General features: G+C 40.8%; 1 protein-coding gene across 1 annotated transcript in view; it reads left to right on the top strand.

Moving 5' to 3' along the window:
• Positions 1-13,601, top strand: part of LOC126109594 (F-box/LRR-repeat protein 7-like) — a 135,748-nt gene that overhangs the window by 101,570 nt on the left and 20,577 nt on the right. Inside the window, exon 6 of the mRNA XM_049914634.1 lies at positions 8,715-8,894. Within this exon, the coding sequence (XP_049770591.1) occupies positions 8,715-8,894 (180 nt within the window). The remainder of the gene's footprint in view (positions 1-8,714; positions 8,895-13,601) is intronic.

The raw sequence follows: 13,601 nt of genomic DNA, 5'->3' as shown, positions 1-13,601 counted from the left end.
GCAGCACACCTGAAATCACTCGTACTTCAGAAGACCTCTCCATTGAGAATGACATGCTGAATTCTGTTATCTAGGAATTATTCAATCCAATCACACAATTGGTCTGATAGTCCATATGCTCTTACTTTGTTCATTAAACGACTGTGGGGAACTGTATCGAACGCCTTGCGGAAGTCAAGAAACACGGCATCTACCTGTGAACCCGTGTCTGTGGCCGTCTGAGTCTCGAGGACGAATAGCGCGAGCTGGGTTTCACACGACCATCTTTTTCGAAACCCATGCTGATTCCTACAGAGTAGATTTCTAGTCTCCAGAAAAGTCATTATACTTTAACATAATACGTGTTCCAAAATTCTACAACTGATTGACATTAGAGATATAGGTCTATAGTTCTGCACACCTGTTCGACGTCCCTTCTTGAAAACGAGGATGACCTGTGCCCTTTTCCAATACTTTGGAACGCTACGCTCTTCTAGAGACCTACGGTACACCGCTGCAAGAAGGGGGGCAAGTTCCTTCGCATACTCTGTGTAAAATCAAACTGGTATCCCATCAGGTCCAGCAGCCTTTCCTCTTTTGAGCAATTTTAACATCATGTTTCTCTATCCCTCTGTCGTCTATTTCGATATCTATCATTTTGTCATCTGTGCGACAATCTAGAGAAGCAACTACAGTGCGGTCTTCCTCTGTGAAACAGCTTTGGAAAAAGACATTTAGTATTTTGGCCTTTAGTCTGTCATCCTCTGTTTCAATACCGTTTTGGTCACAGAGTGTCTGGACATTTTGTTTTGATCCACCTACCGCTTTGACCCCCCCATGAACCATGGACCTTGCCGTTGGTGGGGAGGCTTGCGTGCCTCAGCGATACAGATAGCCGTACCGTAGGTACAACCACAACGGAGGGGTATCTGTTGAGAGGCCAGACAAACGTGTGGTTCCTGAAGAGGGGCAGCAGCCTTTTCAGTAGTTGCAAGGGCAACAGTCTGGATGATTGACTGATCTGGCCTTGTAACAATAACCAAAACGGCCTTGCTGTGCTGGTACTGCGAACGGCTGAAAGCAAGGGGAAACTACAGCCGTAATTTTTCCCGAGGGCATGCAGCTTTACTGTATGATTAAATGATGATGGCATCCTCTTGGGTAAAATATTCCGGAGGTAAAATAGTCCCCCATTCGGATCTCCGGGCGGCGACTACTCAAGAGGATGTCGTTATCAGGAGAAAGAAAACTGGCGTTCTACAGATCGGAGCGTGGAATGTCAGATCCCTTAATCGGGCAGGTAGGTTAGAAAATTTAAACAGGGAAATGGATAGATTAAAGTTAGATATAGTGGGAATTGGTGAAGTTCGGTGGCAGGAGGAAGAAGACTTCTGGTCAGGTGACTACAGGGTTATAAACACAAAGTCAAATAGGGGTAATGCAGGAGTAGGTTTAATAATGAATAGGAAAATAGGAATGCGGGTAAGCTACTACAAACAGCATAATGAATGCATTATTGTGGCCAAGATAGATATGAAGCCCACACCTACTACAGTAGTACAAGTTTATATGCCAACTAGCTCTGCAGATGACGAAGAAATTGAAGAAATGTATGATGAAATAAAAGAAATTATTCAGATTGTGAAGGGAGACGAAAATTTAATAGTCATGGGTGACTGGAATGCGAGTGTAGGAAAAGGGAGAGAAGGAAACGTAGTAGGTGAATATGGATTGGGGCTAAGAAATGAAAGAGGAAGCCGCCTGGTAGAATTCTGCACAGAGCACAACTTAATCATAGCTAACACTTGGTTTAAGAATCATGATAGAAGGTTGTATACATGGAAGAACCCTGGAGATACTAAAAGGTATCAGATAGATTATATAATGGTAAGACAGAGATTTAGGAACCAGGTTTTAAATTGTAAGACATTTCCAGGGGCAGATGTGGACTCTGACCACAATCTATTGGTTATGACCTGTAGATTAAAACTGAAGAAACTGCAAAAAGGTGGGAATTTAAGGTGATGGGACCTGGATAAACTGAAAGAACCAGAGGTTGCACAGAGTTTCAGGGAGAGCATAAGGGAACAATTGACAGGAATGGGGGAAAGAAATACAGTAGAAGAGGAATGGGTAGCTTTGAGAGATGAAGTAGTGAAGGCAGCAGACGATCAAGTAGGTAAAAAGACGAGGGCTAGTAGAAATCCTTGGGTAACAGAAGAAATATTGAATTTAATTGATGAAAGGAGAAAATATAAAAATGCAGTAAATGAAGCAGGCAAAAAGGAATACAAACGTCTCAAAAATGAGATCGACAGGAAGTGCAAAATGGCTAAGCAGGGATGGCTAGAGGACAAATGTAAGGATGTAGAGGCTTATCTCACTAGGGGTAAGATAGATACTGCCTACAGGAAAATTAAAGAGACCTTTGGAGATAAGAGAACCACTTGTATGAACATCAAGAGCTCAGATGGAAACCCAGTTCTAAGCAAAGAAGGGAAAGCAGAAAGGTGGAAGGAGTATATAGAGGGTCTATACAAGGGCGATGTACTTGAGGACAATATTATGGAAATGGAAGAGGATGTAGATGAAGATGAAATTGGAGATACGATACTGCGTGAAGAGTTTGACAGAGCACTGAAAGACCTGAGTCGAAACAAGGCCCCCGGAGTAGACAACATACCATTGAAACTACTGACGGCCTTGGGAGAGCCAGTCCTGACAAAACTCTACCATCTGGTGAGCAAGATGTATGAGACAGGTGAAATACCCTCAGACTTCAAGAAGAATATAATAATTCCAATCCCAAAGAAAGCAGGTGTTGACAGATGTGAAAATTACCGAACAATCAGTTTAATAAGCCACAGCTGCAAAATACTAACACGAATTCTTTACAGACGAATGGAAAAACTAGTAGAAGCCAATCTCGGGGAAGATCAGTTTGGATTCCGTAGAAATACTGGAACACGTGAGGCAGTACTGACCTTACGACTTATCTTAGAAGAAAGATTAAGGAAAGGCAAACCTACATTTCTAGGATTTGTAGACTTAGAGAAAGCTTTTGACAATGTTGACTGGAATACTCTCTTTCAAATTGTAAAGGTGGCAGGGGTAAAATACAGGGAGCGAAGGCTATTTACAATTTGTACAGAAACCAGATGGCAGTTATAAGAGTCGAGGGACATGAAAGGGAAGCAGTGGTTGGGAAGGGAGTGAGACAGGGTTGTAGCCTCTCCCCGATGTTATTCAATCTGTATTTTGAGCAAGCAGTAAAGGAAACAAAAGAAAATTTCGGAGTAGGTATTAAAATCCATGGAGAAGAAATAAAAACTTTGAGGTTTGCCGATGACATTGTAATTCTGTCAGAGACAGCAAAGGACTTGGAAGAGCAGTTGAACGGAATGGATGGTATCTTGAAGGGAGGATATAAGATGAACATCAACAAAAGCAAAACGAGGATAATGGAATGTAGTGGAATTAAGTCAGGTGATGCTGAGGGAATTAGATTAGGAAATGAGACACTTAAAGTAGTAAAGGAGGTTTGCTATTTGGGGAGCAAAATAACTGATGATGGTCGAAGTAGAGAGGATATAAAATGTAGACTGGCAATGCCAACGAAAGCATTTCTGAAGAAGAGAAATTTGTTAACATCGAGTATAGATTTAAGTGTCAGGAAGTCGTTTCTGAAAGTATTTGTATGGAGTGTAGCCATGTATGAAAGTGAAACATGGACGGTAAATCGTTTGGACAAGAAGAGAATAGAAGCTTTCGAAATGTGGTGCTACAGAAGAATGCTGAAGATTAGATGGGTAGATCACATAACTAATGAGGAAGTATTGAATAGGATTGGGGAAAAGAGAAGTTTGTGGCACAACTTGACCAGAAGAAGGGATCAGTTGGTAGGACATGTTCTGAGGCATCAAGGGATCACCAATTTAGTATTGGAGGGCAGCGTGGAGGGTAAAAATCGTAGGGGGAGACAAAGAGATGAATACACTAAGCAGATTCTGAAGGATGTAGGTTGCAGTAGGTACTGGGAGATGAAGAAGCTTGCACAGGATAGAGTAGCATGGAGAGCTGCATCAAACCAGTCTCAGGACTGAAGACCACAACAACAACAACAACAACAACCGCTTTGACATAAGATGAAAATTTCTTAGGGTTTCCTGCCAAGTCAGGACATAGAACTTTACTTTCAAATTCATTGAACGCTTCTCGCATAGCCCTCCTCACACTACATTTTACTTCGTGTAATTTTTGTTTGTCTGCAAGGCTTTGGCTATGTTTATGTTTGCTGTGAATTCCCTTTGCTTCCGCAGCAGTTTTCTAACTCGGTTGTTGTACCGCGGTGGCTCTTTTCCATCTCTTACGATTTTGCTTGGCACATACTCATCTAACGAATATTTTACAATGGTTTTGAGCTTTGTCCACTGATCCTCAACGCTATCTGTACTTGAGACAAAACTTTCGTGTTGAGCCGTCAGGTACTCTGTAATCTGCTTTTTGTCACTTTTGCTAAACAGAAAAATCTTCCTACCTTTTTTAATATTTCTATTTACGGCTGAAATCATCGATGCAGTAACAGCTTTATGATCGCTTATTCCCTGTTCTGCATTAACTTGCGTCCTTGCCTAATCAAATGAGAATGGTGACCTCACTGTCTGATCTCCTCCCCCAAACAACCCCAACTTCTTAAGGATCTGGCATTTCTTACACTCACTTCACCTTACATGTACTCCTTAATGAAATTTGTTGCTGACAATAAAAATCAAATTCAACACAATGTATGATTTCCACAATTACAATACATGACACACACATGAATTTCATGTAGACTTCAGGTCCATGTCAAGCTTGGAGTTATGTGCTCTTGTGGCAAGATACACAACAAGCAACTACCTAACATGAAGCAAGAAATTGTGAATTCAAAAGAAAATTGAAAACGTACCTCATTGGCCACTCTGTCTGCAGATTATCTGAATATCTAGATCCCGGAATTGGAAAGATCTGTTATCTGTATGGTGAGTGATAGTGTTAGTTATAAAGCTGTATGACGAGTAATGATGTACTGTAAATGGGGCTCAGTATTAACAGATGCAAGAAAACACGTCCTTCAAGAAAACTGTTGTACTGAAGTAAATACAGAATACCTCTGGGTTTCCAGAAAATTACTGTTTGAGAACTACAAAACGTAGAGAAATGGCATGTCAGTGGGTAGCCCCAGAAGCACGTATGAGTAACCCTTTATTAAGCTTCTAATAGCAGGTAAACAGCAGCAGGTGTACAGTGACACTATGGAGGAAGTAACTTTTTGAAAGTTACAGCTTCCTTGCTAATTTACTCAAGTAACTTTAGGTGACATAAAAATGAATAGCATTAAGCAGTATAGTAATATGTTGTTGTTAACACAGTAATACAGATTGTTTCTATGATATCCTTGGCTTATGTTGATGTATATCTCAGCTCATTCTTACCCATGGAGGTCCTCCTGCATGATGGGGTTCACAGGCCATGATGAAAGACTGAAAGAATTCTGTCCTAGGCATTTCTCTGCCATCTGCCACTGATTAAGACGACTCCATATATTTTGCTATACTAGAGGTTTATTTTATTGTGTTGGCTGCACTTTGTAAGAAACTGCCATTGGTGATGCATTATAGCAGTGTGTTGTGATATATAAAGACTATTTTGCTGTTACCAGTGTATTCTTTCTTGATTTTCAGGTAAGGAAGCATTTTAATGCGATTAAAAGTAATATATAAACCTCATACTGTAACCCTCAAGTGAAGAAATGTTTCATCCAGCTTAACAATGAACTACATGCCAATATGTATGCTTTGGGAATATTAATAAATAAAACTGCTCAAATTATTTTGTATTTCTAAGTCCACCGTGAATTATGGGGTGGTAAATCTTCATACCAGTGAGTCAGAAGCACAAAATCTGTGCTGTAAAAACTTTGAAAAAGTGCAGGAAATCAGAAATGTCAACTTTTGTTAGTAAACATATACCTTCAGGAGGAAGACAGTTCCGAAAAGAATGGGGTTCACAACCAACTTTAGACCATGCATATATATCCAAATTTGCAACCACTTTAGTATCAGTGTCAATTTTTTGACTTATGAAATGTTTCTTGAAGCAAAGGCAGTCTGCTTTTCCTGCTTCACTAAACATTTCACCTACAGGTCCACTTGACACAGTATTATTCAGATCAGCAGCAGCTACTGCAGTAGTGTTTGAAACTATGGAAATACAAGCTACGTCATCTGCATCAGTCTTTCTTCCAAATTCTGAATCTTCTGCCTGTTCTCGTATAGCCTTTTCTCAGTAGTACATTATACAATAAACCAGAACTTCATCTACCTTGAAAGTATGCCACCTCCTTGAAATCATTTATATAGATATAAAAAAAATATTCATGAGTATCAGTACAAGGCCTCTAACTATAGGCTAACATTTTCAAGTTAATGTGTGGAACGATATTATATGCTTACATGTGTGGCATGGAAAACACAGCTATAAATATGGTTAATAAAGACTCCCATATTAATTTTATAATTTGTAATGTAGGTAATGTTACTGTCAGCTGAACTTGCTGTTCATTTATAGCAGCAGATTTCACTGGAGTAAATGCACAAGCAACAAATGCTAGCTAAACACAAAACCAGCTCTGAAGATGAGTACCTTGAAGGCCATTGGCAAATATTCATACCATTACTCACTTGTCCCCTCGTATGTCAAGCCTACCAACTTAGAAACCAGTGTCACTTAGAAGGTTAATCATTTATTAACAAACAGTCGTGGCAGTTTAGTTTCTCGCATTAGCCATTAAGTCTACACGATATTAATTCCTTACCCATGTGACAGCAGCTGTCTGTCATGTGGTCAGATTTAATGGTACCTCTGGCAACTTGTGAATTTTCAGGGAAACAGAACACACCACTGTGGCAGTTTATTCAGATGTGCCAACTGCCACAAGCAACAGTGGAGAAGGCAGAAGAAACATAAAAAATTACAGGAATACACACACAGGATGCTGAATTTTATTTGGTGGAAGATTTTGCTCCTCCTCATGTAGCATCAAGAGAAGCTGCAGTGCAGATCCTAAAGGATAACATGATTTGAGACAGTGGTCCAGCATATAAAATCTAGCCAGAAACTCCTCCGGGAGTTCTAGAAGAGACTGTTACAAGGGTGCAAATGCATGTGCCCATTTCTGAATTCCCTCCTCTGCCAAAATTGTCATCAGTTGATAGAAGGAAGTGGAGGACCAAAAAGTCTGATGATATCTTCTCCTCGTCACCGGTGAAGAATGGTCTCTAACAGGAACAGACGGGTAAGTGGCAGATGGAAAATAAAAAGGAAAGAGAGAAAATTCTTCTAGACCAGAAAAACTGTCCCTCAAAAGCGAACATTGCTCATTACTCTTAAAAATGCTTTTGCCCAGGGTGAAGATTAATTTTTATTGTGACTCTTTAAGAATCCTATATTACTTACTATTTGATGTCATTTTTTAAAAGTATTCTACACAATGGGCATATATTCATGCAACAACTGGTGTAACTGTATCCAACACTGCAAATAATTTTTTGCCTGCTGACAATGTTTTGTGAATTACAATTGTTCACATTCTGTGCATGATGAGCATAATATTTGAATGAGTTCCAGTTGATCTGCAGTACCCTTCATGGTATAAGATGTGTGTTTCGATATAACTGGGATGAAATGACACATATTTCAAAATTATATTCAGTTTACTTGCTACTTGGTTGCAGAATACCTACAGTTTCAGTGTGAAGAAATTCATTATGTATTGTGACATATGGGATTTTTCTGAGTTAAAGAACAGGAACAATTTCAGCAATGAACAATGCATTTTGTGATCCACAATTAATTGTTGTCAGTTGAACTGTTTTTTGTACATATTGTAATATGCTACAGAAACGACAAAAGTGGTTGGCCAATTGAAGAAAAGAATATGTAAAGTGGTAATGTAATACGGTTGCTAATTTTTTCGTGACACATAGTGACGCTGGTTTTAAGATGAGGATTGTGTGAGAAATCTTCGGAGGTGTAATTCAGATGCCAACAGGAAGAAACGATTAGTGTGGATTAAAATTTTGAGCTGCGTTTCACTATGTCATCTGTTTCATTGGTTGAAAAAGTGTGAACTGTGAACTTCAGTTACATGAACGGAAATGGCTATAATATTTCTGAAATTTTGTACATTCCTGTGCGTGAAACTGCACTCTCAAAAATGAGTGCTGGATGTGTTAACAGTGACATAATTGTTCAAAGGGAAGAAATAATCAAAAAAGTACTGGAGAATGTAAACTAAAATTCAAATGTGTTGAATTCAGATACTAATGAAAGATCTTGTTAGTTGATGTAAAGAATGGTGGCACAAGGACTGTATGTTTTATGGAACTGTGGTATGTTATCTCTGTGGTCACTGATGGAGACCTTCATGTGCAAACACTTGCATGACTAAATGTGTACCGTTATGTATCTGTGCTAGTAAAAGTATGCAGTTAATACTCTCATTCTTCATGTCCGTCTGTCTGAAGAGTAAAAATACATCTATTTTCACAGTGATTAAAATGTAGGAGCTCAAGTGACAGATTGGCATCTAAATAATTAGATTTCTATAAATGATTACATAGGCACATCTGTTTACTTAATTATACACTCTTACCCAAAGCTCTGTTACATACCTTTCTTCTTTATAATTGCAGGCCCGGATGTCTAACACAGCTCCGACGGCTGCAGTTGCAAGGTGCCGCCAACCTCCAGAATGAGACAGTGCTTACCATTTCACAGGGCTGTCCTAATCTGTGTGAACTGAGGTTAAGTAAGTCAGCACTTATTACCGACGAAGCACTCAGTGAGATCTACCTTCTGAAACATTTAGAAATGTGAGTAATCGTCATTCATTGAAAGCCTGAATGTCTGCGTGTAACATTTTAGAGATATATCTAAAAACAAAGATGATGAGACTTACCAAACAAAAGTGCTGGCAGGTCAGTAGACACACAAACAAACACAAACATACACACAAAATTCGAGCTTTAGCAACCCCTGGTTGCTCGCGGTATGGCTCGCTTTTGTGCGTCCTACTGCCGCTTACAAAAAAAAGGAGAGAGAGAGGAATCGTCTCATTAGCGAAACAATGGCAAGAGACTGCTATTTGTTGTTACTTACACTGCGGCTTTCTTTGATAATGATCAACAAGAACCAAATAATAGACTGCGTATGACAGAACATGTTCTGAACGAGAGTTAGATGAAAATTTTTCTCCGTTTGAAAATCTTTGTGGCCGCTTCTTTAGTACATCAAATTCTGCACAGAAATTAGTCATCTTAGGTTTAAAAATCTAGTCAGTTGCCGTGCTTCATTTCTGACTGTATCACTATTAGGCATAAGAATAATACGAATATAAAGATGACACGATACGTATATTGTTCTGCGTTTGCTGTTGTCTCACTTTAGTTTCGTATTTATTAGGCAGACAGGATTTAAATGAGATAGCAGCAAACATGAAAAATACGTGGCAAAATGTTTATTTTCGTATTATTCTTATGGTGAAGAGAATACTGCATGTGATTTACATTTCATCAGGTTCCTATTAGGAACCATCTCTTCTCACAGGTAGGAAAAAATTGAGAACGTAGAGTTGGCCATATTGACAAACATCCCAAACAGTCTTGCCAGTTGGATTTTCGTAGTACATTGAAATTCTGCTACATTCGAAGATGAACAATACAGAATTTGTATTTACTTCGTTGGATAATGTATGAAAATGCAGTGGTCGAAACTCGGGGCGGAGAAAAAAAGCTCGTCTTGCACCCTTGTTTTTTTTTACTGGCGCAGAGGTTTTGGCGCCAGTATTTATCTTTGTGCCTACAAAGCTTGCCTGTGTAGCGCTACATATATTAGACGGCAGAAGTTAGTTGTGGCGGCACCTACCAACATTTTTCAGAACCTCCGCTTGCTTTGCACTCGATTCTAAGCCGCAGCCGGTTTTTTGGATTACAAAAAGCGAAAAAAAGTGTGGCTTGAATTCGAATAAATACGGTAGCTAGTAATTCTGTCCTGTAATTTATTGATATGTGATCAAAATCATATGGGTCGCTACACTTAATTTTTGCCACAATATCTTTCCCACGTCCCTCCATTAGCACCATCATTCATAGATTCTTCTGCAAATCACACTCTGTAAACGCGAGCGGTGAAGGATAATATTGACAGGTGTGCAAAGAGTAAAGTTATGCAGTAATGAGGCAGAAGCAGCTGTGGAAGGCACCTTCTGTAGAGTATCCAAAGAATGGTCTGCTCACAGTGATAATAATAAGAATTTGTTCTATGTTGCATCACACACAATTTGGCACAAGGTTATTACATTATGTGGCGGCGGGTCTCCACCGACTTTCTGATGTCTCTGCATACAAACCAACTGTGATCCCATCCCAGGAAACCAACGTGACTGCAAACAGCTCTTCAATGTGTTACCTCCATCCCAAAACTTGGCACCTGAATCCGATGCTCCTCACACCAGCAACACCCCCCCCCCCCCCCCCCACCTTTTATCTACTCACCAAACTTTACAAATCCAATCCTGAAGGTCTCCCTACAGCCCATTCCATTGTAATTGATACTGCTCACTTCTTTCACCACCTTTCCATAATTCTGGTCCTGTTACCTCCAGACTCGTCGGTCAATGTGGATGAAATGTCTTCATACACCGACATACTCTGTACCCGTCGTCTTGCAGCTACGGAACACTTCCTTTACCTACATGTTCCTGATATCCACATCTATATAGATACTCCACAAGCCACCGTACGGTGTGTGGTTGAGGGTACTCTGCACCATTACTAATCATTTCCTTTCCTGTTCCACTCGCAAATAGAGCGAGGGAAAAACTGCTGCCTGTGTGGCTCCGTGTGAGTCGTAATTTCTCATAACTTATCTTTGTAGTTCTTACGTGTGATGTATGTTGGCAGCAGTAGAATTGTTTGGCATTCAGCTTCAAATGCCAGTTCTCTAAATTTTCTCAATACTGTTTCTCAAAAAGCGCATTGCCTTTTCTCCAGGGATTCCCATGTAAGTTCCCAAAACATCTCCATAACACTCACATGTCGTTTGAACATACCGGTAACAAATCTAGCAGCCCGCCTGTGAATTTCTCGGATCTCTTCTGTCAATCTGAACTGGTACACATCCCAAACATTCAAGCAGTACTCAAGAACAGGTCGCACCAGTGTCCTATATGTGGTCTCCTTTACAGGTGAACCGTTCTTCCCTAAAAAGTTCTCACATCCTTGTTCCACCTCATATCGCTTTGCAACATTACACCCAGATACCTGTATTTAAATGACATGACTGTGTCAAGCAGGACACTAGTAATATTGTATCCGAATATTTCAGATTTGATCTTCCTCCTCATCCACATAAACTTAGGTTTTTGCTCATTTAGGGCTAGGTACCATTCATCCCACAAACTGGAAATTTTGTGTAAGTTGTCTTGTGACTTCCTACAGTCACTCAAGTTCGACACCTTCTGTACACCACAGCATTATTGGCAAACAACTGCAGATTGTTGCCTACCCTGTCCATCAAATCATTTATGTATATAGGGGTCCTATCACACTTGCCTGGGGCACTCGTGACGATACCCTCGTCTCCGACGAACACTTGCACTCGAGGGCAACATACTGGGTTCTATTACTTAAGAAGTCTTTTAGCCACTCATGTATCTGTGAATGTATTCCATATGCTCGTACTTTCGTTAACAGCCTGCAGTGGGATACCGTGTCAAGCATTTTCTGAAAATCTAGAAATAAGGAATCAGCCTGTTGCCCTTCATCTATAGTTCGCAATATATCATGTGAGAAAAGGGCAAGCCAAGTTTCACACAAGCGATGCCTTCTAAAACCATAATGATTTGTGAACATGAGCTTCTCAGTCTCAAAAAAGTTTATTATATTCGAACTGAGTATATGTTCAAGGATTCTGCAGCAAACAGTAGTCAGGGATATTGGTCTGTAGGGTCTGTCCTTTAACCTTCCTTATATACTGGAGTGACCTGCACTTTCTCCAGTCACTTGGGGCTTTGTGCTGGGTGAGAGATTTACTATAAATGCAAGCTAGGTCAGGGGCCAGTACCTAACTCACCACCTCTTTCATGCACCTGTGAGCCCGTCGCACGCACCCTGACACAACTATTTCATTATCAAAGACTGCCACAGGTACTCTCATGGCACTGTCCTGTGCCAAGTTATTTATGGGCCCACTGCAGCCATCCTTCCTGTCTACTCAGCACCTGAAACATGTCCGATTCAGTTCAGTGATGACATTCTCACGGTTTGGACTCATTGTAGGGACAGCCTTTGCTCTTTGCTCTATAGCTGTGACACAAATTCCCAAACGTACTTCACCTGGCCCTTCAAAACTCAAGAAGCCACCTTCCTAAATGTGGATCTCATGTGGTTCCATAAATGTCTGTTTATATTGAGTGCACCAATCACTAACAGCACTTTGGTTACTGTCACCCAAGACATCTCTTCCTTACAGCGTCGCTGTCTGTGGATGCCACATCTGTACGGGAAGCAAGAGTTGTCGAAATATACCCGTAACATTACCAGAGCATCCACTAACAGACAATATCCTATCCAGCTCATCCATAAACTAACCTCCTGTGCTATATGCTTCTCTGACGCCAGTAAATCCGTTAACCAGTCGCTGACCAGCGCAACTCTGATCACCTGGTGTCACCGACCTGGAAAAGCTCGACTGCATCCTCAGTCAGGGCTTCGACTACCTCTTATTGTGCTTTGAGATGAGGGATATCTTCCACTATATCCTACCCACATAGCCCAGAGTAATGTTCCATTGCCCACCTTATCTACAGAATATCCGTGTCCATCTCTCCTCAAATCTTCCTCCAAATGCTGCACCTCACAGAGCATTTGCTTGTGGTTGGATCAGGTGCAAGACCTGTCCCATACATGCACCTACCACCTCCTACCACAATCACAGGCATCTCCTACCCAGTAAAAGGCAGGGCCACTTGTGAAAGTTGCCACATTACATATCAGCTAAGCCGCAATTTGTGTACAGTGTTTTATGTGGTCGTGACAAGTAACCATTTGTCTACTTGCGTGAATGGTCACCTCCAAACTGTGACAAACCACAAACTAGACCATCCAAGACTCAAATTCAGGATCTTTGTCTTTCGCGGGCAAGTGGTGGAGCACTTGCGTGCAAAAGGCAAAGGTCCTGAGTTATAGTCTTGGTCTGGCACACAGTTTTAATCTACCAGGAAGTTTCATATCAGCACACACTCCGTTGCAAAAAGAGTGAAAATCTTATTCTAGACCATCCAGTTTCCAAATGCGCTGCACACCACACCACAAATCACTTTGACAGCTGCTTTACTGTGTGGGTCATTTGGATACTTCCTTCCAGCACAAGTTTCTGTGAACGGCACAGATGGGAATTCTCTCTCCGACATGTTCTACACTCTCACGATCGCCCTGGCCTTAGCCTCTGCTAACCTCTACCCACTACCTCACCTTGCCTTGCCGATTCCCTTCTCTGTTCTGCCCTCACCTCTCCTCTGT

Source organism: Schistocerca cancellata, chromosome 12, assembly GCF_023864275.1.
Source record: "Schistocerca cancellata isolate TAMUIC-IGC-003103 chromosome 12, iqSchCanc2.1, whole genome shotgun sequence".
NCBI lineage: Eukaryota > Metazoa > Arthropoda > Insecta > Orthoptera > Acrididae > Schistocerca > Schistocerca cancellata.
The sequence above is the reverse complement of the archived record's forward strand: the minus strand, read 5'-3'. Positions and strand labels throughout refer to the sequence as shown.